Raw genomic sequence first — 27,804 nt, 5'->3', positions numbered from 1 at the left:
GTCTGAGTGGAGCATTCATGTTAAACTGGCTATGGGATGTCAGTGGGCTAGCACTATCTATCACACACAAATATATACACACATTGGCAAACTGTCCCAACATAAATTTTCATGAGGTCAAGGTCGTTGTGTCAGAGACATCTAATAAGCCTCTCCAGTTACAGGAAACATACATTTGTTTTGTTTACACACGAACATTCCTGTACAGTCCTGTCTATCAAAAAACTAATAAAAAAAAAAAATCGAGAAAATTGTATGGGATGGCATATGCATGACTGCATACAGATGTTACAGATCACTCTACACAGATACATACAGCACACAGTGTCAAAAAACAATCAGACAGAGAAATTATTTCAAATACAACTGACCATGTATAGGGTGTCTAAAATTCGGACCTGTGGCAAAGCCCAGTTTTTAGTACAAGTTGTCTCCTTGGCTATGCTCTTTTGTGGGAACAGACTGGTTTAGAAACTGGGGTAGATGTATGTATCTTTGGTAGGGAGGTTCTCGGAGATATATCATAATGCGTATTGAGAAATTGCTGAAATGAAGCTAAATGCTTCAGACAAACTCCCTCACCACAGTTTGGTTAATCTGGTGCCATTCCTAAAGGAGTGAAAGAATCTGTGCGTAGTAACGTACCTGGTCTGTTTGTGTAGACAACCAGCTTAACAAAATGTTTATACAGACAGTAATTGGTAGATCAGTGTGAAGGATTAAGCAATTTATCTGACATTATTTTATGAGTGAGTATTGTTTTACGTGACTTTAGCAATATTCCAGCAATATAACAAAGGGGACAACATAAATGGCTAAGGGGCTACTATCGGGTGGTCAGTCTCACTGACTTGGTTGATGCATGTCATCGATCCCAATTGCGGGGATCGATGCTCATGATATGAATCACTGGATTGCCGGTCCAGACTCGATTATTTACAGACCGCCATCATATAGCTGGAATATTGCTGAGTGCGGCGTTAAACAACCAACCAACCAACCAACATAAATGGGGTCCATACATTGTACCCATGTGGGGAATTGAACCCAGGTCTTCCCGGAAGACCCAACGCGGCTTCCCCACAGCCCATCTGGTTTTTATTTGATATTTAAGCCATCAAGCAAGGTTTTAATTGCATTCAAGTGTTTTAAATATCATACTACCACCAGGAAAAGTGTTTTATCCAACTTTGAATTTGAATATATTTTAGGATGATGAATTTCTATGGACCGTATTTCCTCTATTAGATGCCCTAGCGTCTATTTAAGTCTTTGACTTCGCCTATTAGAGGTCCCGTCATTCTCACAACCATACAATTAGTACGTTTGCAGGAAACGGTCATATTAGAGAGCCGGTGTCAAATAGAGGAAATACGGTACTGAAAACTGAACCTGTCTCCGGAATACAATGCACCAGCTGGAGGACAATGGGATGGCGTCACAGGAGGCTTATGAAATATCGATTCTCGTAATAGAAAAAGAGTAGTGTGAATGGAGAACTGATATTTTTAATAATACAGTGAGCAACTATTGTGCACAGCATTTTATGTGGTGTTTGATTTGTTTGTTTGTTTGTTGTTTACCCCGCACTCAGCAATATTCAAGCTATATGACGGCGGTCTGTAAATAATCGAGTCTGAACTAGACAATCCAGTGATTGACGTCATTAGCATCGATCCACGCAATTGGGATACGATGACATGCATCAACCAAGTCAGCTTAGTCGCATCTCACAGTCGCCTTTTACGGCAAGCATGTGTTACTGAAGACCTATTCTACCCCGGATCTTCACGTGGTGTGTCTGATGCCCATCTCGTAGGCACACTGCCCGGGCTTTCTTTCTTCATGTTCATGGTTTATACCTCATTTATACCCCATATTCGCTAATTATTTGTTTTTTTAATTTACCATTTTTTGAAAGTCAAAAAAGACAATTTTCCCACTGAAATAATATCATTGGTCGAAACAGCGCGTCTTTCTGTGACGTCACGTAATTGATGACGTCACCACAATCTATTTGACACGGGTTTGCCGGCGTGGACAGTCGAAGGATGAGGTTAATCATTTAGTCACAGGTAAGGACGATGTAGACATAGATGCGTGACTTATTGCGCAAGGAGGAGGTTGTTGGAGAACAAATATTCATTACATTGTACATTACTTGCTTTATAATACACCCCAAAGAAATCTAAGAACACGTCAGGTAGAATTGGGGGTCAAAGTTTTCTTGATTTTCGTGATTTTTTTATTTATTTATTTGATCATATGTTTTCTTAAAGAACCAGATAAACTTTTACACACACGTCCTGACACGTATCACCGATATATTGACCATATGTATTATATTTTCTCATGCTGGAAACGAAAGTACACACTACTGTAACTGGATAAGTATAATGTATAACTTTCGGATTGAGTGAATATGGTTCTACGCCGCTTTTTGCAATATTCCACCTATACTTCAACCGGGCACACCAGAAATTGGCTTCACACATTGTACCCATGTGGAGAATTGAACCTGGGCCTTCGGCGTGACGAGCGACCGCTATTCTAAAACCACTGTATGCTGCCCTACCACCCTTATGACTGACAGAAGGAAAAGGTTTATTGGATATCAAAGGCCACATGGCCAAGAGTACAATGAATGAAAAAAAAGCTAAAGGGAGACAAATGTTATACCATCTCAACAAAATGTTATTTATTATACAGGCAGATTTCTTTTCGAATATATGTAACATTAATCTTCATGTTAATTATCACAGTAGAACAGAGTTATACTACACTGGATAATCGAGGGTGTTCCTTGGGGGTGAAGGACCCATTCCCGAAACTTCATTACTTTGAGAAATATTTATACTTGTACAAATGCTACAAATTCTACTTCAGACTTCTGACCCGTGAAGACTGGTTAGAATTGGTCTTCAGCATCCAATTCTTGCCGTAAAAGGCGACTATGCTTGTCGTAAGAGGCGACTTATGGGATTGGGTGGTCAGACTCACAAACTTTTTTTTATGCATGTCATCGTATCCTAATTGCGTGGATCAATGCTCATGATGTCAATCACTGGATTGTCTGGTCCAGACTCGATTATGTACAGACCACCGTCATAAGTCAGGAGGGAGTGAGCCTTAAACAACATCATTCACTCACTCATTCATGTCAGACTTCTAATAAACGTGGGGCGGTCGGGTAGCCTAGTGGTTAAAGCGTTCGTTCGTCACGCCGAAGACCCGGGTTCGATTCCCGACATGGGTACAATGTGTGAAGCCCATTTCTGGTGTCCCCCGCCGTGATATTGCTGGAATATTGCTAAACGCGGCGTAAAACCATACTCACTCACTCTACTAAACGTATGAAGTAAATGCTTGTATGATAGCATACTTGGGTTGACTGAGTGACACGCCGATCAAGAACAGGCGTACTACATCACATGTTGGTGTCGTGGCTCCATGGAGGTGGCTGCACCTACCAATACACAGCCTAAGGTTATATAACGGTGGCTGCATGTCATTACCATAGATCAACGATACCAACGCCTGTGACGACGAATTACGATCAGGTGACATTAAAACCTTATTAAAATCAGAGAAGTATTGACTGAAAGTTAGTTGAGCTTATGGCGCAGCGCGTTGTCCGTCCATTCGTCCGTGGTTGACTTTTTGCCTTTCCGAAACCCGCTCTGAAACTACAACTATGGAGCTGGAACCTTGTATGAATGATCCGAGCATGCTGTCTCTGAAATGTGCTCACAGAATTCGGATCCGACTTTTAACATTATTGAAAATGTCATTTTGGCCATAATTTGATATGCATCAAGTATGTGATTTTCGGAATAACATATTGTACGGGTTTTTTTTACATATTTTGTACCCAGTTACAACCTCTGACTTTCATGCAGTCTTACTGCATTTTCGACATCCCTCCGAAACTATTAAGGTCCGTGCAGCTAAAACTGTGTAAACACGATCCTAGCTACACAGAATTCTGGTCCAATTTTGTTTCAATAAGGCCATGGTGGTCATATTTAGAAACCAATTAGTAGGTATTAATCAACCATTTGTTATTCAAAATGTATTTAAATTTGCATAGATGTAGTTAGTAGTGGCATTTAACATGCACGTTCTAGTGTTTGCAATATTATTAATTTAGACCTTGATTCAACCTTTACAACATAATAGTTAGTGTCATTAAAGTGAAAAAGACAACAATAGAAATCAAAATGGGTGCAATATTTGAAAGCCATATTTTATACCCTACGAACCGCTGAGTGCGGCGTTAAACAACAAACAAACACACAAACTACTCTCAAACCATTGAGTAATCAATATAGGCGGACAATTGCCACATGCAAGCACATGTTAACTCCTTTACAAATTTCATCTATGATCCGACATAAGATCTGGTGGTTCTATTCCCTTAAGATCTTCGTGTGTTTAATTCAGGCTTTATATTACACTTACAGACTGACCACAAACGCTCAGCTGAGAGGAGGTGCCTCTCACATTCTGCCTCGTCAGAGAACCGGAAGAACTTCCCACAATGCCCCGACTGCATCGTCGGCACCGGAAGTGGGTGGGGCGACTGATGAACGCCTTCTGCGTCCGGCACTCGAGGAGCGAAGAGAGACTCTTCCTTGACCCAGAGCAGCAGCTTCTCATTGAACTCCAAGAACTACGATGTCTCAACAAGAGATGTGACACGCCTTTAGACGACTGGGAGCAGGTTCTGTGGCTAGCGGGTTTGGCAACGGTGGCTCCGCGGGGCGCATCAATCCCTGTGCTCAATGTCTGCCTGGGGTTCGAGAATTCTGAACTGAGACACCTCGATAAGAGGATTGTGTACAGTTCTTACTCCGTGTCACGTTGGGACAAACTGTTAGGCGAACAAGCATTCGCTGAGTTGGCGTGTGAAGAGTTCCAAGATGAACCGGTGATTGACGGGCTGCCTGCAACGGTTTGGTTGCAGTGTGTGGAGCCGACCCTGTCTATCCTCAAATCTCTCAGCAGCCTCAAACACAGGAAGGGCAACCTCACCAACAAGAAGGACATTACAGATCGCCCACTGGACAGTGGTTACAGTCAACATGGTGACTTCCAGTTTGGGCCCCTGGCAGTCTTTGCCTTCCCTCGGCGTATGGTGATGCGGCTGGAAGTTCGAGTCGGCACTCTCCGAAATCAACCGGGAAGCGCGGTGCAGGTACTTAGGCCCTTTTGTATAGACTGTACTTCATGTTAAAAGACAGTGAGTGGGTGTTATTAAAGCCGCCCCGAATAGTATCTGGGTTATCTCATGGCGTTGAAGCTTAAAGTGGGAGAAAGGCCCATTTATGTTAACCACTTTGGTGACACCACGAGCACGGGCCTGATGCTGACAAACCAAGGATCGTAGTTGACAGGATCCCCATATTTCGTACTTTGTCACAACTAAGGCACGCAACTCTGCGATATGAATAGCGGCACCTGTAACTCCTATCCTGAATGATCGTGAAAAGTGAGTGCGTGAGCATGACCTTACGTGGCTAAGTAACATTCTTTCAGCATTACGACTGAGTACACGAATCATAGACTTTATGCGGATAACACCGTTTCCCCATTTGGATAATACCGTGTACCCATTTGGATAACACCATGTACTCATTGGCTTGCACATTATACCCATTTGGATAACTCCGTGTACTCATTGGCGAGCACATTATACCCATTTGGATAACACCATGTACTCATTGGCTAGCACATTATACCCATTTGGATAACACCATGTACTCATTGGCTAGCACATAATACCCATTTGGATAACACCATGTACTCATTGGCTAGCACCTTGTACCCATTTGGATAACACCAGGTACTCATTGGCGAGCACATTGTACCCATTTGGATAACACCATGTACTCATTGGCGAGCACCTTGTACCCATTTGGATTACACCATGTATTCATTTAGGCATAACACCATATACCCATTTAGGGATAACACCATGTACCCATTTGGATAACACTCAACTCTGTTTACAGATGGCCCTCAACGGTGTACCCCAGTCTCGGAACAACCACCGCCGCCACCGCAACATCCAGCTGTACCACGTGATGCAAAATGGCGGCATTGTAGATCCTCAACAGGTGGCGCACGTCAACATGGCGCCCTCGGATCTTCGCTTCCCGCAAGCCTTGGTCGCAAACGATAACGAAGGAAACTTGAACGACAACGCCAACTATCCGTACGACCTTGGACCCGTCGCCTATGCACCGGACTATCTTCCAGACATCGAAGTTGTTGCCCAACATCTTTTTCTCCTCGACTTCGAACCGCCCGAAGACCAACCTGAGTTTGCTCCCGATGTTGTTGAGTTAGACGAGCCTGAAATGCAGTCAGACAGTGAAGAGAGCAGTCAGGCTGATCTGCCTTCAGATAATGAACGCGTCAACCCGGGGGGTCGTCATTCCGACATCGAGGTGGTTGACCTTGAAGAGTTCCCAGAAGACGTCCAGCCTCGCTCCAGGTCGGCGTCACCATCACGTGACCGTCCGCGGGACCATGAGGATATAAGAGCTGTCGTTGACGACGTATTGGCTGACATTGTAGGCGTAGTCGCTGACATTGCAGGCGAGGTCCATGATCGCGAACAGCCGCAAGATAACCAAGCCGATGTTCAGGTTGCAGAAGACCATGTTCGCGGAGAAGCAGCAGGTGGGGGGGAGGTGACCCCGGCAAGACCATTCCCTGAAGGAATCTTCGAGCCCCGGGAGGAAGAACGCTTGTCCAAAGACCTGGGCAGAATTATCTTGTCCGATTCTGAAATGTCTTTGGAGAACGAGCTTTGTGTGGACCAACCACCATACACCTATAACCACACGTTTTACCACCTAGAGAGGGGCACGCCCCTTCAGCCCCAACTACCCAAGGTGCGCCGTCTGAGACAAAAACTCAAGGTGTTTCTCACTAGTGAGTGCGGGGACCTGACCGGAAGTGTGATGGGAGCAGAGATCATGCGCAGAGTGGCCAAAGACCACTACACCCGACGGCGTATCATGGTGATCCTCAACAAACTCAGCGGCCAGGTGAGGTCCTGTGTCCATGTCTGTTTAAAGTTTGACGGTGGACATTGTGGCTTCTGATGACCATTATGAATATTCCCCATGCATTTAAACTCTGTATAATTAGGGTAATCGTTTGCGATGTATCTACATGCACGTTATGAAATACAAATTAGCACACAAACAATGTAGGGCACTGTGGTCTTTGCTTATGGTTTAACGCCGCACTCAGCAATAACTGGAACTGTGGTATAACCCGATACAAGTTATATGGGTCTGCAAACTGGCCCTCTCCTAGTTCCCCTTTCAATCGAACAACACTTACCCATCCACACGATTGGTCATGTTGTATTTGTTGCCGTACCAAGCAATATTCCAGCTACATGTCCGACTTCAGGAGGTTAGGTCTGTCTGGCCATGTTGTTGATCCTCAAGTCAGTCATATAGCTAAATTATTGCCGAGTTCGGCAACAATTACAACCCGAACCCCTGTTTTGTGTATGCTTGAGTGTTGTTTTACGCCGCTGTCAGAAATATTCACGCTGTATCGCGGTGCCTGCATGGACGTAATCGACTCTTGCCCAGATAAATTAGGATTAACAGGCTGAGGTGCGAAATACGCCGTAAGGTTACGATTAAATATTGCGACTATGATCCCTTTCGCGGCTGTTCCAGAGCAAATGAGCCCTCCATCAGACGACCGGACTCCAATATACATGTATTTCGGGCAAGACGTTGACCAGGCTTCTATTTGAGGCCAGCGTGTATTCTATTTAAAGCTGACACGGTGGCAACACACTCCCTAATTAAACAGTCACACAAATGGTACATTTGCAGGAAACGGTCAACATTAATCACAACATATCACAGCAGAAAATAGGAATACAGATCCGGCGCCTGAAAGGCCGGCGAGTATTAAAGATTCAGCGTGTAATAGAGGAAATGCGGTACACATTAAAAAGAAAAAATTTTGTGGGTTCTATCAGGGTTACTATATACGAGAGACTCGTTTATAATGGTATGGTAGGTTTGGGCAGCTATATATAGAACATAGCTGACTTTGAATGTCATCATGCTCTCCTAGCTGATACCATAACGACTAGCCTCTAAGTTTCTCTTTTGCTCCTCAGCAGGAAGATGGACTTGCGGTCAACATCAGTGACATCGGCGACTCCGTGTGCGTTTCCGTCGTGGATGAGCTTCCGCCGACCTTCACCTCAAAGTACACGAGCCAGCGCACCAGACGGGAACGTATAATGGAGCGCATGCGCCGGACCTGGAACAATATTCAAAGCAGATTCCGACGTCTGCGAGGCCGTTTCACTGGGCGTTATTATCACTGATCATGTGTCTATAGTTTCGTTGTCAGTTATATATTTCATAATACAGACAGAAGCTCGGATATGCATCCCCTCATGTGTATTCATGATTATGCCTGGTAAATGTGTATTTATTTAGTTAGTTAGTTATTTGAATAAGTTCATATTTAATGATTGGCGTGGAGTATCGTATATAATATATCACTATACACATTTGTCGTCTTTACACTGCAAGTAAAATCATTCCACGTGACTAGTGTCGTGTTTTTGATGCAGCATTTACCCCATGAGAACTATATGCTGAATAATATAAACTTGGGCCATGAATATATGTGAGGATATTTGATGAAATTGTGTTTTCGGTCATTACAACCAAAGAATATCGCCAAAAACAAAAATGATCCCTAACTTCTTTTGTTCCGATATATGAAAAGTCTCGTAACAGACCGACCCGTGAAGATGATCAGCAACTAACGGGATCGGGTGGTCAAGCTCGCTGACATTGCTGACTCTGCACGGCGATTGGGCCACCCGTGCCCCCTCTTCTCTTGAACTAAGGATAGATATCGACCATATATGGTTTGAAGCATTATCCGTTGGTGAGGACTGATGGTACAGCCTGGTCCCCTGGGTATGCTGCGCTGGCGCTACACTGATTGTCTTAAGTATATTGTCTGTATTAAAGGTACCCCCAAGAAGTACAAAAAGTTATGAAATATAATGTATTGCTAATTGTATAAGACGTTTATAACATATTTAGTTTTTACATTATTTCCAAACATAACTTATTATATGACAATGATAAAAAAGATGTATTGTTTCGACAGAAGAGTGCCAAAAATCAAACGAATCATCAGTCTTTCGTTTTATCATTTTCAGATATTTTTTGTTGCTGTAAATATTTGTTGTATTCTAAAAAGAAACAATCATAATTTGGCATTATTTGTAACATTTTGATGAGAGCAAGTGAAGATAATTCCATTCTTTAGCAGTAAAATGTGGTCCAAATACAGCATCCCATTTACATCATCAGCATCTTCACACTTATAGGCTGGCTGTGTTTATTTTCAATGAATTGAACATAAAACGTTTGACAGACATTTTCATGGTCAGTCAACAAGACCAAATAAAATGGTTTCAGCGGACCTACAACTATTCTGGGGTACTGTTATTACATATATTTTCACACACCACAACATGCGTCTTTAACGCAGCACTCAACAATATTCGGGCTATCCCAGGGCCGTCTGTACATACTAGTATCGAGTCTAAACCAGACAAAGCTGTGATTGACATCATGAGCATCAATTTGATGGTGATATATTTTATAAGGGTATCATAGTTGTGTTTTGGACCTTTGCAGTGTTTCGGCACATGGTCACAGGTTTTCTAAATCAATTTGGGTGCAATTTGCAGTCTTTGATAGCAATATCTTAGTTCTTGAATTAGTTCATCTTGTTTGTTTGTTTGTTTGTTTGTTTGTGTCCCATCTCCCTTTTCAAGTAATGCTATGGATTTGTTTAAAAAGCTTCTACAATCTAGTTGTAGAAAACAATTTTGAGGGTTTTTTTCCCCTTGGTCTATCCATTGAGCTTTTGATCTTATAAAAGAGCTTATTCTATGCATATTTTCCATTTCTTGTTTAGCTGCCTTTAATTTTCCATTAATTCCCCCATCTCTCTCTGTATTTTGTTCTCCAAACTTATTTTCAAGCCGTTTTAAGTATTGTTCTTATCAGGATTCTAAAGCTATATTTTCATTTTTACGTGTTGATGAGAATAATATTTAAAAGTATCATTTCCCAAAGTAATTGGTCACCAATTGTTAATAATCTCTTATTTTGAACTTGAATCTTGTCTTCACATTGATCTAGAATACCATTAATTGTCTTCTTAACAATTGGAACAAAGTTTTTATCAGTTCTTTGAAAGGCATTTAGAAGTGATACACATAAGGAAGAGAATATATGGATGTCAACTTCTTTATTATGAGGAACATAATTTCGGAGTATATGCTTACTTCTTCATCTGTCGTATAGTAGATGATGGTTCGCTCCTATGATCTTGCATCAAACGGTTGGTTGGTTTGTTGTTTAACGCCACACTCAGGAATATTCCAGCTATATGACAGCGGTCTGTAAATAATCCAGTCTGGACCAGACAAACCAGTGATTAATATCATGAGCAGCGATCCACGCAGTTGGGATCGATGACATGCATCAACCAAGTCAGCGACCACCCGATCCCGTTAGTCGCCTCTTACGACAAGCTTAGTCGCCTTTTACGGAGACATACTACCAATATGTATTAATTCTATTATGAACTGAGATGGGTGTTGTTGAAATAAGAATGATGTGAAATAATATCCATGTCCATGGTCCGGGCAAACCCTATGTAACTTATACTGTCTATAGGGGGCACGGGTGGCCCAGTCGTCTAAGGCGCCGCGATTCGCTGTGCAGAGTTGCGTCCTTTGGGCACGCCAGAAACCTATGATTGTGGGTTCGAATCCTGGTTCGCCCCGATTATGTTTCTAGGTTTGTCAGCACCATACCCGTGCTCGTGGGTTTCACCGAAGTGGTAAACGTCTGAGACCTACATCACTTCGGGCTTTCCTCCCACATTAAGCTGACACGCCGCGATATAACTGGAATACTGTTAAAAGCGGCGTTAAACCCAACTCACTCACTATACTGTCTATCATTGCGGATGACAGCAGCAACCATGCATAGCGGAGTGGCGGTGCGGACGTGCACATGTGTCTTCTATGTATATCACTCCAAACCCGGAAGATGACACGTTTACTTCAGTATAATTTAAGCCTCTTGGCGATAATTCATGATAGATGTAAGAATTTAAATAATTAGACACTGGTTTACAAATTGCAAGGTCGACATTGCCCTTACAAAAGTATCAACAGTTGGCGGGTTGATTTGATAATGTGAACATGCGTTATATCTTGCCACAGATACCGGTCACGTTTACGATCATGGAACTCGTCCTAATGTAGTTAATTCCTTAAAGCAAACAGGAAAATCAAACATGTTGTTTGTGTTTTTTTTAGTAATGACGGCAACATCCGGGTGCTGGCTAAAACTGCGCCTCAGCAAACGTCACCGAATTTATCTGGCGAAACCGGCTACTGATGGTCAAGCAAGTTTAAGTTTTATTCATTGGTAGTTTTTTTCACTATTTCCACACAGCGCTGATATCATTGTCTTCAGATTCTATTGATTCTTCGTTTGTCACTATATTTCCACCATATTCCGCATTTCCTCCAGTTTGTTTGTTGTTTAACGCCGCACTCAGCAATATTCCAGCTATATGACAGTGATCTGTAAATAATCGAGTCTGGACCAGACCATCCAGTGATTGATATCATGAGCATCGATCCACGCAATTGGGATCGATGACATGCATCAACGAAGTCAGCGAGCCTGACCACCCGACCCCGTTAGTCGCCTCTTACGACATACACAGTCGCCTGTTACGGCAAGCATGGATTGGTGAAAACCTATTCTACCCCGGATCTTCACGGGTTTTCCTCCAAGTCGCCGCCCCAACCCAGATCGATGACATCTCGCTTAATTATATGTCCACATTCCACTGCAAGTCGAGACTTGTTCATCTAATCGTTGTTATAATTCCATCTTCTAAGAAAGTGAAACATAAATTAATACCAAGTATTGTCCTAAGGTGTAATAATGTTCGATGGAAGAAACAAAAACTGAAGAAATAAATATATACATTATATTCGTATTCCACTCGGGAGCAGCACAGTGGGTCATTAAAACTATGTAGCTAGTACATACAGGAAATCTGTCAGAATTCTCTCGGATTAATTTTTACTTTGAGTTAAATATACTTCAGAAACTATACGACAAATGTATCCCTGAAATGGCGTGTTTAATTGGTTTCTGTTGTGCTTTTGTTTTGTCTTTTTATATCTTAAACTTGGCTTCTAATAAAAGTCCCAACAGGTTAAAAAATGTTTTCCCAGTTGTAGTCTGTAAGAGTCCATATCCTATATAAGCGAATCATCGATCCAGTTTTTTCGCCCTGTCTCGAAAAATTAGCCAAGTCTATTCCGTTAAAATACCCTTGAAAACCAGGTGTCTATAAATAAAATAACTTCCTGGTGTTGATTTTGTTGAAAATTACTCGATCGGCTGATTCGTCCCCATTCGCTTCTTTCCGTGAGACTTGAGGTACTCAGCCATGCTCGGCCAATTCCGCTACCTCGAAAAGCTGCAATCGCAATCCGGTCCGACCCGGAAACGGTGACGAATGCGCGCTCTTGGAATCAAGCTCCCCTCAGCGCGTGCTATCCGCAGTGGGTTTCGAGAATGGGGCAATATTATCGCTGTCGGGAGCTTCCTCTTGTCAAACTAGTCTAAAAATGGCCGCCATGAAGAATACTCACCCAATAGATACCCGTGCGGAATTAGTCGAGTTAGTGCGACGCCGGGCAGAAATTGCTGTGAGGAACTTTTGTGTTGTAGACTAGATTAATGTTTCTATTCATGTGCACGATACAAAGTCCACGGATCAGTTTTTTTCTGATGGAAATGTGTACACGGCAACATCACTCAGTGACAGATTTTGACAGAGAAAACAATATTCACTCTGAAGCCTACAATTTGCGTAAAAACTGTTATTTGATGGTACTGTTGCCTTTCCATGTACTTATGGTTAATCATTTGGCATGTAACTGACGACTTAACAACTAGTAATGACCATGGGACATGATAACTCTCATAATAGTTTTGCAAGTCCCAGTCGAAATTAGTAAATAATCATTATTAGGCTAGACATTTTAACCATAATATGAGTTAAGATGTCAGAGTGGAAATATTTCTGCATGAAACCATTATCTTTCCAAATTTGCATATCACATGACCAGACATTTGTCGTTTTTAAACAAACATGCTTATTCTGGAATCAGCATTATCAGAGCAGACTGGCCTTATGCAAGCCTTTCAGTGCACTTTACATGTTTTGCATAGTTATATAGATATCTTACTGCATGAGTTAGGAGCATGACAATTTATATATTTATGCATCAAGTGACTGTGTCGCAAGCTCTCTGTATAGCTTTGATGACAGCATATGGAGCCATACAACCAATGTGAAAAAAAGGAAAAATACACAAATGGAATTAGTTTTTCACATTTTAGGATATTTTCTCAATGAAAGTTAACCATTTCATGACGTGTTGATTTATATGTGTAGACTTTTCAAAAATGAAAGACATATAACTTGTTCAATGGACTGGGTAAGATTGTGCCCCGGATGTTGAAGGAATTGTACGAAATGATGCTAATGCACATAAAGCAGGTAACTGAGAATTAACGTCTTTCTTCACGAACGTGCATTTAGGAATTACGGAAAACATTTTGAAGGGATTTGGCAAGTGTATACCATCAAACTCTTGATGAAGAATTGGTATTTGAAATCACCTGATATGTGTAGCTTAAAAAAAGGATGTTGTGACACGTAAGAAAGAATGAGCCTCAATTTACCAATATAGCCGGTACCAGTAGTAACGGGCACCCTTAAATATTTACTTTGGTATGTAGAAAACAGGGTCTGCAAATATAATCAGTGTTGATCACTGTCAAACTCTTTAGCTCCCAGTTTATCACAATACGTAGCGCAATACAGATACCTGTATCACAATATATTGCAATACAATTGTTTTTGCAATACACCAGTACACAGCTCTAATTGTTTACCTTTTTGAAACCAAAACGTCAGTAGGGTGCCGCAGTAACTAGTACATGTAGTATGCAAGGTTGAAAGATTATTAACATGATTAATGTTATGTTATTGATAAACAACAATAATATTGGGTAAGTGTTTGAAGCTATTGAACCATTTGACAAGAAAATGATAAGACTGATCAGTGAGAACTGGACTGTACAAACTTACTGTCAAATGTTGTGTTGTCACCTTGATCATGTTGATCACCGAGCATAGTCCTAGGTTTCTCAGCCTCAGACCAGGGCGGTTGGGTAGCCTAGTGGTTCAAGCGTTTGCTCGTCATGCCAAAAGACCCGGGTTCGATTTCTGACAATTGTACAATGTGTGAAGCCCATTTCTTGTGTCCCCCGCCGTGATATTGCTGGAATATTGCTAAAAGGGCGTAAAACCCAACTCACTCTTTCAGTTTCAGACCCTTGCATGTTAAATGTTACTTTGAACAGTATTACTGTCATCACAGTGTGTCGGCTTCATGTGGTAGGAAAGCCTGATTACGATATTTTAAAGTAACCTTATTTTTTACTTATCCTGCATTACTCCTTAATGCGTAGTAATGCAGGATAAGTATACAAATGTAAAAAATATTTAGATTTTACTAAATTTTTTACTTATCCTGCATTACTACGCATTAAGGAGTAATGCAGGATAAGTATACAAATGTAAAAAATATTTAGATTTTACTAAAATGATATCAGAAGCATACATATTGGCTATCATGGCTATAGTGTTGTGTCACTAAATAGTTGAAGAAAAATAAGTCATATTAAAGTGCTTTCTGTCATCTGCCTGTGGTATCCATCTCTTTCTTTTGACACTGATTCAAAGATTCTGGAGAGGTGGCAGCTAGGGCTGTGTATGTCTGTTTTTTGACAAAGATATTGTATTGTAATATATTTTGATTAAGTTTTACGGAAGTATTGAATTTCCAAAACTTGCAACAAACATGTTAAACCTAACTCAGTCACTCCTTTTAGTATTAATCTCTGATATTTTATTTAATAGTCTGATGGAGTCCTAATAAAGCCACATTGCTCCCAGAAAGAAGAGATATCTTTGAGACCTGACATGAACAGTACGGGACACTATATATGGCTATTGCACAATGCTGAATGTTTCATTATTGTTTCACTGTTGCTGATTGTTGTATGTTGTACTGAAAGTTGAATATTGAATGTTGCAGGATACACTAGCAAACCTAGAACGTCAGATCTACGCATTTGAAGGGAGTTACCTGGAGGACACACAGTTGTATGGCAACATAATCCGTGGCTGGGACCGATACCTCTCCAACACCAAGTAGGAACACTGTCTCAGTACTTCCTTCATAAATCAATCACAGATAGTTACCTTTGTTTTGGACATGTTGGACGTTACTTGTTTCTTCGTAATGACCTCTAATGAGTCTTAGGTTTTTTTCACTTTTACCTTGTAAGACCTCATCCTTGAGGAGGTACTGAGATTACATGTTTTGTGTTTCAGCCGCAATACTAACAGTAAGGCAGACAAGAGGAATCGCAAGTTTAAGGAGGCAGACCGGTTGTTTTCCAAGTCGTCCGTTACTTCTGCAGCAGTGAGTCTTTGTTGTGTGAAATACACTTAGTATAGTGAAGAGAGATTTGATGGTGTTTGAAGCTTACTCATTTGCCATTGTCTACAACTGACAGATGAACTCCATGTTGGATTGTTGTTGGTCATGTGTAACAGGCAGGAATGAGTTTAGTTTAGTGTCTCCTTGAACAGTATTCCAGTTGTCACGGCTGTCAGCCTGAAGTGATGCCGTTCTGAGATGTTTTCCACTTTGGTGAACCCACAAGCATGGGTATGGTGCTGACAATCCTAGTAACATAATCAGGGTGAACCAAAATTTGAACCCACAATCATAAGTTTCTGGCATAACCAAAGAACGCAACTCTGTACAGGGAATTGCGGCGCCTAAGATGACTGGTCCACCCATGCCCACGTGACTGTCAGGAAGCTACTAAGTTAACATATCCACCTACTATATATATTCTGTACAATGTTCTGCATTCAGTCCTGCTTGACAACGGTATCAGGATCTATACCGAAACATTGCCTTTACAGTATTAAAGAAGTTGTTATCCATGAATTGTGTGTCTACTTTGTCTTAGATGACTGGTCCACCCATGCCCCTGTAACTGTCATATGTATGTACAGTAGAATGTTATATCATTGAAAACAGGGTGCAGATAACATTTGTAGCTATTGAGAATTTACTAATGTTATCATTCACATTTGGTATTGATAGTTTACTTTGGGTGTTCAATATTCTATGCTCATGATGTCCATCACTGGATTGTCTGGTCCAGACTCAATTAGTTATAGACTGCCATCAGATAAATGAAATATCGCTGAGTTTGGCATTAAACAACAAACAAACAAAAAACAATATATTTTTACTCCCTTGGGTCCAGTCTATTGTGAAATTTTACACCTATTAGTAGACATTTTATTAAAAACGAGACTGCTTGAAATACTGTTTTGGGTGATTTCTGGTTTGTATCTGTTTGTTTGCGGCCCCGAAAGTCTAACATCACGCAGCATAAACTAACAAGAGCATTATTCATGTCTTATTAAAAATAAGCGAGACATAGTGTTAGACATTATTGACTACGGTAGAATTCTTGTATGTGTGATGTCTGCACTTGATCAGTAAATACGTATCTGTAAAGAGATACATATACGTAAGTTTGAAATATACATTGGGTAATTACACAGTTATGCTATTCTGTTTTGAAAATGTTCATGCGTATTTGTATGTAACTCATAATTAACTGGGTGATAGTTATATATTTTATCAGGGGGCATGGGTGGCCCAGTTGTCTAAGGCGCCGCGATTCGCTGTGCAGAGTTGCGTCCCTTGGGCACACCAGAAACCTATGATTGTGGGTTTGAATCCCGGTTCGCCCCAATTATGTTTCTAGGTTTGTCAGCACCATACCCGTGCTCGTGGGTTTCACCGAAGTGGTAAACGTCTGAGACCTGCATCACTTTGGGCTTTCCTCCCTCATTAAGCTGACACGCTGTGATGCAACTGGAATACTGTTAAAAGCGGCGTTAAACCCAACTCACTCACTATATATTTTGCATAACCTGATAAGCTTTCTTGTTTTTCAGGCTGTGAGTGGTGTAGCCGACCAGCAGGAGAAACGTAAGCAATCCGCCCATTACTGTCATAATTAGGTCTGTCCAGTAATGACCACAATGATTATGAAAATGAATAGGTTTCTTGTATATACTTTTGTGTTGTAATTTCAATGAACATGTCCATCAGAGTTGTAATCAACCTGTTAGCATCATGATGAGGAAGTTGACATTGATGTATCTTTGTTCATATCTTTTCTCTTATTAATAATTCTAATGAGGTTATGCCTACCTCAGCTATCTCAATCATGTAATGTTATATGAATAATTGTTATCAGAATTAGATAGACCAATTATCAATATGAATTCAAAGTAGAAATCAGGACTAGTTGTACAATGTAGTAACATAATTCACTGTGTGAACTGATTCATTGTTATGTATTTATTACATGACCAATAGGACTGATATTGTGATATTACAGGAGAGCCGCCCAGCCCTGACTCCCAGAACAATCAGAATAGCGCCAACACACCCAACTCCACTTTAGCCGCCGCAGCTGCCAATGGCAACAGCCAATCCAGTAATGCCAGCAGCAATGGCAACCACATCCCTCCCCAGACCAACCACTCCGGCAAGGTGCTGAAGGCCAACGCTGTCCGACACAAGAAGAGCAAGAACAAGGCCAGACACAGGTGTGATGAAACAGCTGTATCAGTGCTGTATGATGTAACAGATGTAGCATGTATCAGTGCTGTATGATGTAACACGGATGTAGCATGTAACATGTTCTGCCCATGAATCCCCATTATATAATTGTAAGTGTGTTGGCAAAATCAAGGAGTCAGTCAGCCTTGAGATTAGCGTTTGTTGAATGCATCATGTGAAATAATCTTCTGTACTAATGTTGATGATGTTGATGTTCCAGGCTGGAGGTGAAGCTACGGAAAGGGAAAGAGGTAGGATGTTTTTTTGTCATTACCTGTTTCAATGACAACAGACCAATTAAGAAGAAATATATTTGTCCATTGTCCTGGGGCTTATGAAAAGATCATGAGTAGACTAACTGGATATGAATTATCTTCATGACCTTGTCTTTTGAAATCGAAACTGGTTTATATTTCTTGTGTGAAATGATGACTTAATTATGAAAAAAATAAGGTGGGCCTATTCAGGACATGTTATATGAAACGATTCTTCCCAAAGAAGCTGCAGTCTTCTTGGAAGTTATTTCAAAATCAAACTCTTGTTATTTTCTCTGCCAGGGAGGTGACTAACACAGGGGGCAGTGAGAGATGTGATGAGCTTTGATGTGTGTGGACACTGTTGGTTTACTGACTGACCGGAACTTGGCCATCTCTGACAGTGACCAGGAACAGTGGTGTCACCTTGCTCAACTTCAGCTCCAGTGGAGCATGCAAGGAATGACTCTTGATTTTATCATTGTGTATATACAAGTAGCCAACAAGCCCAGCAGTCTCCAATCGGAGAAGACATACTTGACGTCCTGGAGGATTGTCTTGAGATCTCTGCATGAGATGCTGTGTAGATGGACATCTGTGACCAGGGAGTCTGGTTCACTTACAGGTTGTGTGTCCTGGCCTGCGTTCAGTAGCCAGTAGATCACTAGATGCATTTAATAAGTATTTGAAGAAATATTTCCCTGCACTATACATAGCAATGTTTGGCAATGGAAACAGCAGTTGGTCCAGGTTCAGTGGTGGTTATACAGGGATGAGAATGGGATTTTAGACAAACAATATTAGCACTGGAACTTGGTCAGAGTCTGGGGAACTATATGATTTTATATGCATAATGTAATGGCGTGTATATCAGAAGTGACCCTTGACATGACGTAATCGGAGGAAAATTCTCATCCCTGGTTATGTTACAAGTACCAGATTTGAGAGATCCGATAACACTTTGACAGTCATGTTGTAATTAGGATATTTCATTTTGGAAAATATGATTGTCTAATGTTTCATTGATGCACCTCAACAGTAAGTCGTCCACTTGATTGGGTCCTGTTAATGTTTCCATTTTCATTGTAATAAATCATCAGAATGTTACAGTTTGTTCTGTCTTTGTGTGGGCTGCCAGTGAGGATCATCTCCAGGGCCCACTTGCACAAAGCTATCTTAGCGCTACGACTATTGTAAGCCTATGTTTAAGCATGGGAGTTAAAATCATCTTAGCGCTAAGATCGCTTTGTGCAAGTGGGCCCTGGTGCCACAACACTGGAATACAGTATTTATAGAGGATCCATGCATGAACCTAACACTAGTCTGAACCAACAGACTGAATAAAACATCTGTATGTTATACGAAACTCCTAAATGCTTGTCATAAGAGCCAATAAAGGGAGGGAATGGGTGATATGGCTTTTTGACTTGGCTGATTGTCTGTACTCCTGTGAATCATTTTCCACGCTTACAGTCACTGGTCTCTTTGGTTGACATTGGATTATCTACAGGCTACCATAAACAGATGGAATATTGCTGGCTGTGGTAATCAACTAATATGGGGAAGTATTTTGATGGGTTGAACAAAAACTGTAATGTTCTTCATTTGGCAGAGAGGGGATGTTAGTTCGTAGTGTTACACACTTGCAGGGTAGCGGACTATCTGTAACTGAAGACATCCTTCAGGGAAAAGGTCTTTGTCGAAGCATTTGGAGGAAAGTCAAAGCACTCCTAAAGTACTCACGGAAATGAAAAAAAACATTTTTTCGATCTCAGATTTTAAATAAATGCAGTTAATATACAAAATATATAAATATTCAAACAACTCAATTAGTACTAATTAGGCCTTGGCACAAATACAGTGTATCAAAGGCTTTTATGTCTTTTTACACATAAAAGTGTGTAAAAATATGAGCAAAACAGACTATTGTGAAACTGAGCATAACCAGGTGTTAGTAGATCAAGGTGAATGTCCATGACCTATGACACCTTGACGACAGGTGAAAACAGGTGCTTGAAACCCACGTGCATGTGATTTGTCAGTGGTTAGTGATTTGTGAGTGGCATTGTGGGATAGTGAATAATCGTCAAAATATCAGAACGTAAAAGTAACATAATCCCTTCTCAAACAACAACTTACATGTCATTATTATTATGTACATAAACATAGCTGTTATTTTTATTGTTGTTTTGATAACTTTTTTTCCAGGCTAATTTGCATAATGTCTATAGCCTGTTACTGCGAGGTCAATTTGGACTTAGTTTTATTTTTGAATGTTGAAAGTGCCTACAAATTACCTCCTGTAAAGTACATTTTGTATTGAGCGCTGAGATAAAACCAGCAAATCCAGACTAGTACTTTTCCAGTTGTTTTGTTATTTCGTATTTACATCTACGTAATGCTTTGTGTCGATTATTAAATCCAGCAAAACAGTTGTTTTTTTATTTCCATGAGTACTTTAGTTATAACTGAGAAGACTGAGTGTAAGTGTAAGTTGTGTTCACATGTCAGGGCTAGGTGTCATCACTAGTTCATTAGTCCTGAGACGAATTTGGAATTTTCTTTAGAAAATTATATTTAGAATATGGGGAATTGACTGGCTAATGATGCCTCATTGGTATTTTGGGGCATGGGTGTGTCAGTCGTCTAATATGCTGTGCAGAGTTGCGTCCCTCGAGCATGCCTAAATCCTATGATCATGGGTTCAAATCCCCGTTTGCACTGATTATGTTTCACCATACACATAGGTTTCACCAAAATGGGAAATGTCTTGAACCTGCATCAAATAGGGCTTTCCTCCCACATTATATAGCTGACTTGCCTTGATATAATTGGAATACTGTCAAAAGCAACGTTAAACACAACTCACTACTCGTAGTTTGTCCATGTGTTTCATACACATGTGAATTCTTTGAAAAAGGCTACAGAAGTCTCACTTGGAATAGTGTATTTTAAAGGGAGGAAACTGTGGTGAGTCTGTGTGATCAGCCTCCCACAGAACATTCTGTAGGAGAGTAATAGCACTCTCATAGGTCAACTTGATTACATCAACGCGACTTGGAGAAGTTGCTGGTTCTGAGTACACCTCATATTAAGGCAGTGACTATTCACTGATGCCAATGCAGGTTATTCTAGGAAACTGTCAAGGATCTGTTTTTCAGGTCAGCTGATATAACTATGAACTGTCTTTACAAGCATATCAGCTAAAACATACATCCACACTTGAATTTGTTTTATTTTAATGGCAATTTCTTGCTGCACATCATAAATTAGATCAATAATGAAGATCTGAGAACTACTTACAAGGACGATACGCATATTTTACATTTCTTTCATTCTGTTTAAACCAGAGAGATGGCTTTGTCTTCTCAAGTTTGAGTGTCAAAGAAAACCCTAGCATTGGCATCACATGGGTGTGTGTCATCTCTAGGACTGGGTGCTGGGGTTTGTAGTGTGATGTTGCATGCTGGGATCTAGAGGCCATCCCATCTTCCGAGCAAACTCGGGCTCACAGGGGATCCACACCAGGTCTGGTTTACTGGTATCTGAAATAATGATAAAGTGGACTGATATTGCTTGTGAGCGAAAAGACATCCACATCCATCACTATATAATGATACAGTACAAGAATTTATGAAATATATGACTAGAAACTAGCTGTTTTAGTCTACTAGTCCTTATAATGTTAACATATACTAAAACCCATAAAAATGGCAAATTTCTGCTTGTCCTTATGGTACCTTAACTATTGGGCAGTTGGCAAGGACTACATGACTCGTGCCAATTTCTAAGTAACGCTGTATGACAAGCTTTCAGATGGGTTCATTTTCTAGGACACGATGGTGTGATAATATTTTTTCAAATTTTGTAATGATATACTTGTAGATGAATAAGGAGATAAAACTGTTCTGTTTGAAATTTTGAGGGAGTACATCGTTATGAGACAGTCTTAGCAATATCTAAGTGGCCACAATACAAGATAAAGCAGTGTTTAACGAAACACACACTCAGCACCTACTCATGTCTGTCCACTCACCGAGCTTGGTAGAGGTTCCCGGGGCAGTGGCTGAGGTGTGGCTGGTGGGGACTGATCTCTCACTGTACATAGCAGGACCCATGTAGGACATGGTCCGGCCAGGACCTTCGGTGGGGTGGCAAGCAGTTGCATCCAATCTGAAACCATCTGACCAGTGACTCTGGTAGCCCGTTGTGGCTCGTGATGACCAGTCATGGATGCAGTGAGTGGACACATCCCCTGTGCTCCTCTGGGCCGGTGTGGTCAGCTCACAGTACACCTTGCCAGGGACTTCAGATGGTGGTCTGATGTTCCTGCAGACTGTCATGTCTAGGGGCTGTCCAAGATCCCCTCGGGACATCACTGGATTGTAGGGGCCGGCGTAGTGATACGGTACAGGAGCCCCATGGCTGAAGTGCCTAGGGAGGTAGGCAGACTTGGTCGGCTGTGAGTGGGCAGGGATGATGTTGGGGGCTTGTGGGTAGTAATAGTTCTGGGGAAGTCCTGTAGCTGGGAGGTGTGAGGGAAGGGAAGGGTGAGTGCCCCAGGGGGAATGGGAAGAGCTGTAGGTTGGTGCTGCAGGTGAAGGTGTTGCAACAGATGCTGTGATCTTGATGTTCCTGGCTGCCTCTTCTTCCTCCCTCTGTTCCCGTGCAGCATCTGCTGCTGCCGTCCGCAGTCTGTCCATCAATAGATACTGGTCATAACGGCGCTTCTTCTTGATCTTTGGCTTCGGCTCATACCTGTAATCTGAAACACAATAACGACTTATGGTATTCGTCCCTCAGTGTTGTCGCAATTTGCTGTGCAGTGCAGTGTTATGTCTCATACTGATAGGCGTGTCAGAAACCTGACATCATGGGCTGAAATCCCAGTTAGCACCATACCTTTGCTCGTGAGTTTCGCCAAAGTGGTAAGTGTCTAGGATCTGCATCACTCCAGTCTTTCTCACACATCAAGAGTTTTGTCCCTTTACTATTTGCTTTTCAAAATTATTGAACCTGATTTGCTGTCTTTTTTTACCTTCTTGCTCTATGATTGTGGTATAAGCAAGAAACTGGTTGTATTATTAGGTTGATGAACCTGATATCACACAATACAGTATTACTGCCAAAGTGTGTGCTAACTGCCAAACCCCCTTGCTCTTTACACTGAAGCAGTGTTAAAAAAAATTTGGCTAATATTTACACATTGATCTTACGAATGATAATTTTCTACTTTTATTATGATCTTTTATTTTATCATATTGAGTACAATGCAGGAGTAGATATCATTGTTTATATCCAACTAGTCTGCAGCTCATTTTAGACTTCTAGTTTATGCCAATGAATGAGTTTTTTTGAGAAAACAACTATAGTCAATTCAAATTTGTGACTGTGTCTAACGTTTATCCCTGCATCTGAGGACAGCCAGCCAGATATGAGGGCTGGCTGAAAAGTTCTAAGCCTAAGTGGGATATCTCAGTCGGATTGAAACAAACTTTTGCCACCAACAAGTACAAGATTTAATGAATCATAGACATAAGAACTGCAACTGTAGTGTTGTTATTGTCTTTGTAACAGACCATCTCGTGAACCCACCCATTGGAATCACCAGAAATGGACAAAACTGGCTATAGGGCAGTCATCAAGTACCTGCAACTGAAAGGGCTAACTCCAACACAGATACATGCTGACATGGTCTCCACTTTAGAGGATGATGCCCATTCCTTTTCCACTGTAAAGAAGTGGGCTGCGGAATTCAAGCGTGACAGAGAGAGCCTTGATGATGACCCGCATCCAGGAAGGCCTTCAACAGCAACCATTCCGGAAAACATTATCCGGGTGCATGACATGGTGATGGCTGATCGACTATTGACCATTCGACATATTGCCAGTGTTGTGGGCATCTCTCATGAGAGGGTTGAGCACATTATCACCAACGAGTCGGGAATAACAAAAGTTTCTGCAAGATGGGTGCCAAAGCTCTTGACAGCGGATCACAAACGTGTCAGATTCCTGAAGTCCCGTGACAATTTATGCCGATCCTGACGATTTTTTGGCCCGATTTGTAACCATGGATGAGACCTGGATTCATCACTTGCAACCAGAAACCAAAATTCAGTCTAAACAATGGAAGCAGCCGGAATCACCAGCCCCCCAAAAAGCCAAGTCGGTTCCTTCTGCTGGAAAGGTGATGGCTTCAGTCTTTTGGGATTCCAAGGGTATTCTGCTTATTGACTATCTTGAAAAAGGCCTACTGATACAGTTGCATGAAGCTATCAAAGCTAAGCGACGAGGAATGCTCACTAAAGGAGTCCTGTTCCACCAAGACAATGCTCTTGTTCACAAATCGGTGGTTGCCATGTCAGCGATCCATGATTGTGGCTTCAAACGCATTGACCATCCCCCTTATTCACAAGATTTGGCCCCGTCAGACTTCCACCTGTTTCCCAAAATGAAAAAGGAACTAGCCTGTCGCCATTTTCCTAGTAATGATGACGTCATTTCCGCTCTGAATGACTTTTTTAGGGTGGCTGAAGAAAATTTCTTCTTGACCGCCATCCAGGCCTTGCAGCATTGCTGGCAAAAGTGTGTAAACCTGGAAGGGAACTATGTGGCGAAATAAATGAAAACCATCAACTTGGTACGGGTCTTTCACAGTTAGGCTTAGAACTTTTCAGCCAGCCCTACTATAGCTTTCAAACAGAAAATTTAGAAGACTCGTTAATTAATATACATATAATATATTTGCATGATTCCAGTTGTGTCTGACCTGGGTACTTCCTCCTGTGCTCGTTGACAGCCTCTCTAGACAGGTCCTGGTAGTGATCCTTCTCCACATCACCCAGGGCTGCCCACAGCTTGCCCAGTCTGCCACACACAACATGCAGGCAGTGAATACAATGAATGTCAGGTTACTTCACATAATGCTGAAAACATAACTGATACGGTTCACATTCACTCACCAGATACTGATGACATTGACTCAATGACACTGATGACATTGAGCCACTGATACTGATGACAATGACTCACTGACAAAGATGTCATTGACTCACTGATACTGATGACACTGACTCACTGATACTGATGACATTGACTTACTGATACTGATGACACTGACTCACGAACAAAGATGTCATTGACTCACTAATACTGATGGTTGCGACTCACCTTATGCTGATGACATGATTCTCCTCTGCTGGATGTTCCTTCTTCACCTTTGGGCGATACTCTCTTGCAAAGATCATGAAGGCGTTCATTGGACGTGGGATCTTTGCAGCTACATGGGAGGTAAAGGTTTACACATCAATCACTGATATGGACAGATGTATTTCACAAAATAATATTTTCAGCAAGTATACATGAGTTGTCACTATAACTCACGATAGTTATAATATTAGTACTACAGTAGGAATTACAACACAACAAGTATTACATGTCGAAATAATTCTATTTTATCTGGCCTTTAGTAGACGCACATTACGATATAAATTCCCCAATTACACGACCAACACCACTAACCGAATATGAGAAAAAAAATACACCATATATAGACAGTATGTATAGATCTAAAGCTCTATTACATTATGTGAAGAATGTTTTTAAAACATTTAAAATACACAAATTTGTGATATAAACTGTCAGTCAAGCTGTGTAATGAGAAGAACTGCAGGCTTACTGATTTGGTTCCGTGGTTAAGTTACAAGAAAAATAAACGAGATAAGTACGTATACGTCATTAATTTCTAATAATTGTCTGACTTGAACATGGTTGTCATGTGGTAGATCTACAGTTGAAAGAAAGAGTTGTTGAATGTCCCTATAGTGTCTTAGAACAGGGTGTCGATTTGGTCAGTGACGATAAAATTATAGGGCCTACAATCATGACAATGGGACTTATATTCCCAGATCAAAGCGATTTGTTCTCGATCATCTTCAACATGCCACCTCTGCTCAGCAAATCTCAAAACGACAGCTTTTTATAAAATCATATGCATGTTTGTTCAAGTTTGTTTTTTCTGAAGCATGATTTTGTAGTATGGCAGATCTAGATACTCACGCTTTCCTTTTGTAGCTGGGGACGAAGACATGTCGATTGTTCTTGATCAGTCGGTCAACACAAACAGCGATTATTCTCAAGACAAAGCAGATTGTAAGGTAATGACGTCATTCATATAATGACGTCACAATAACGTCACTTGTCACGCGGGGTCACGGACAGTTTCGCGCAATATTTGACTATTCCGAATGTCCTAGAAAGGAGACCTGATGGATCGACGTGTTTATTTGTTTCTTTACTTGGACCACGTAATGGGATGGAAACTCGAGATTATTCATGGCAGGATATTTGGGTAATAGATTTCATGTCGGGTCGAAAGCTGCAGACCGAAAATCAAATTGAACAAGGATGGCGGGAGATATCGATATTCTGTTTCAATAATACAGAAGTATTGTTTATTTGTTCATGTTTTTATAGGTCCATGCGTGTTTTCGTGAACCCAACCCACACCTTTTGGCAGGTTAATAACATTTTTCGGCGAAAGTCGAAGTAATGAACAATACAAAATGACCGAACTGGTAAAGGCACGGGGTTGTCCGTGTGGGCGTGGCTAAGGTTTTGGGCGGAGGATATTACATCAGGTTTCCATGTAATCCTCTGTTTTCGATAAAATTGTGTAGATAGCGACAATAAGCGTGTTGGCTGTCATTTTGACGTTTTTATTAAAGATAATTAATTTGTAAAACGAATTATCTTATTCTGTCAGATACTGAGCTAATAACAAACATCAACTCTTTAGCTGCACGTTTTCTTGGTTGAAGTTTCTCTCTGATCCTACATCTCATTCCTAAGTTGCTGAAAATGATATGTTTCAGTTCCAAAACCAAACCGCATATTGAAGCGAATGTAAAATACTCAGCAGTTGCATGCCCTGCTTGAAGTCAGTGCTGTGGGATTCTTAAGTGCAAGTGTCTTACAAAATCCACTGGTTTCAAAATATCAAGTCTAAAATATAATCAGTAATTAAACGTGACATATACTTATATATCTTTATCGACAGGTCATCCTTAACTTTTCTGGACCTGTTTAAGTTTCGAATGTACATCAACGGAATAATGTAACTGTTCTTCATATAAAGTTCAATAAAAATAAGACCCGTGAATTAATATCCGGGGTAGATTAGGTCTTCAGCAACCATTGCTTGCCGTGAAAGGTGACTATGCTTGTCGTAAATGGCGACTAACGGGATGGGGTGGTCAGGCTCGCTGACTTGGTTGATGTATGTCACCTATCCCAGTTGCGTAGATCGATGCTCATGATATCAATCACTGCATGGATTGTCTGGTCTAGACTCGATTATTTACAGACCACCGTCATATAGGTAGAATAGTGCTGAGTGCGGCGTTAAACAACAAACCAACCAATAGAAATAAATTTATGCGGAAATTAAATAATGCATCATTTAATGCATATTCATGAAGTCATTTCCTCGACCTTAATTCGGCCATGATTCACAATTTCCACGTGCATGTTAACACGCAGCAAACAATTTGGATGTTTGCGTGTTTATTGGGAGCATAATACTGACACTCCCGTGTTTTTGTGAATGGGAAAAGCACACAATTATTG

At 41.1% G+C, this 27,804-nt stretch overlaps 3 protein-coding genes across 4 annotated transcripts; 2 read left to right on the top strand and 1 right to left on the bottom strand.

The window, feature by feature from the left end:
- Nucleotides 1-1,991: 1,991 nt before the first annotated feature.
- On the top strand, nucleotides 1,992-8,606 carry LOC124145197. Of its 2 annotated transcripts, none has more exons than XM_046514885.2 (4): nucleotides 1,992-2,075; nucleotides 4,464-5,197; nucleotides 6,015-7,058; nucleotides 8,168-8,606. In XM_046514885.2, exons 2-4 carry the CDS (start codon nucleotides 4,541-4,543, stop codon nucleotides 8,375-8,377), a joined length of 1,911 nt encoding a protein of 636 aa, XP_046370841.1. In that variant the 5' UTR covers nucleotides 1,992-2,075; nucleotides 4,464-4,540; the 3' UTR covers nucleotides 8,378-8,606. The 2 variants fall into 2 exon arrangements, with proteins under 2 accessions (XP_046370841.1, XP_046370840.1); XM_046514884.2 differs by having other exon boundaries at nucleotides 8,165-8,606.
- Nucleotides 8,607-12,681: 4,075 nt separating this feature from the next.
- LOC124145196 (chromatin modification-related protein MEAF6-like) lies at nucleotides 12,682-19,284 on the top strand. The gene is made up of 7 exons (XM_048384057.1): nucleotides 12,682-12,832; nucleotides 15,296-15,411; nucleotides 15,595-15,685; nucleotides 17,251-17,284; nucleotides 17,700-17,910; nucleotides 18,144-18,174; nucleotides 18,481-19,284. Exons 1-7 carry the CDS (start codon nucleotides 12,752-12,754, stop codon nucleotides 18,490-18,492), a joined length of 576 nt encoding a protein of 191 aa, XP_048240014.1. The 5' UTR covers nucleotides 12,682-12,751; the 3' UTR covers nucleotides 18,493-19,284.
- Nucleotides 19,285-21,394: 2,110 nt separating this feature from the next.
- Nucleotides 21,395-26,339, bottom strand: LOC124145160 (transcription factor Sox-19a-like). Its single transcript, XM_048383554.1, has 5 exons — nucleotides 26,236-26,339; nucleotides 25,348-25,456; nucleotides 24,947-25,044; nucleotides 22,214-22,942; nucleotides 21,395-21,722 (listed from the first exon to the last, which is right to left on the bottom strand). The coding sequence occupies exons 1-5, from the start codon at nucleotides 26,264-26,266 to the stop codon at nucleotides 21,604-21,606; spliced, it is 1,086 nt and encodes a 361-aa protein (XP_048239511.1). The 5' UTR covers nucleotides 26,267-26,339; the 3' UTR covers nucleotides 21,395-21,603.
- Between the last annotated feature and the right edge of the window lie 1,465 nt (nucleotides 26,340-27,804).

Source organism: Haliotis rufescens, unplaced genomic scaffold (genome assembly GCF_023055435.1).
Source record: "Haliotis rufescens isolate VD_foot unplaced genomic scaffold, xgHalRufe1.0.p SCAF_5, whole genome shotgun sequence".
Taxonomy (NCBI): domain Eukaryota; kingdom Metazoa; phylum Mollusca; class Gastropoda; order Lepetellida; family Haliotidae; genus Haliotis; species Haliotis rufescens.
Note: the sequence above shows the minus strand (reverse complement) of the source record. Positions and strands in the feature narration are given on the sequence as shown.

What these genes read in the sequence shown, in the direction of transcription:
- LOC124145197 (XM_046514884.2), top strand. Translation starts at nt 4,541, where the DNA reads ATGCCCCGACTGCATCGTCGGCACCGGAAGTGGGTGGGGCGACTGATG. An exon ending in AACCGGGAAGCGCGGTGCAG is followed by an intron (nt 5,198 to 6,014) that starts GTACTTAGGCCC and finishes CTCTGTTTACAG; the next exon opens with ATGGCCCTCAACGGTGTACC. An exon ending in TCAACAAACTCAGCGGCCAG is followed by an intron (nt 7,059 to 8,164) that starts GTGAGGTCCTGT and finishes TTTGCTCCTCAG; the next exon opens with CAGGAAGATGGACTTGCGGT.
- LOC124145196 (XM_048384057.1), top strand. Translation starts at nt 12,752, where the DNA reads ATGGCCGCCATGAAGAATACTCACCCAATAGATACCCGTGCGGAATTA. An exon ending in AGCCGACCAGCAGGAGAAAC is followed by an intron (nt 17,285 to 17,699) that starts GTAAGCAATCCG and finishes GTGATATTACAG; the next exon opens with GAGAGCCGCCCAGCCCTGAC. An exon ending in AAGAACAAGGCCAGACACAG is followed by an intron (nt 17,911 to 18,143) that starts GTGTGATGAAAC and finishes TTGATGTTCCAG; the next exon opens with GCTGGAGGTGAAGCTACGGA.
- LOC124145160 (XM_048383554.1), bottom strand. Translation starts at nt 26,266, where the DNA reads ATGTCTTCGTCCCCAGCTACAAAAGGAAAGC. An exon ending in AATCATGTCATCAGCATAAG is followed by an intron (nt 25,045 to 25,347) that starts GTGAGTCGCAAC and finishes TGTGTGTGGCAG; the next exon opens with ACTGGGCAAGCTGTGGGCAG. An exon ending in GCACAGGAGGAAGTACCCAG is followed by an intron (nt 22,943 to 24,946) that starts GTCAGACACAAC and finishes ATTGTGTTTCAG; the next exon opens with ATTACAGGTATGAGCCGAAG.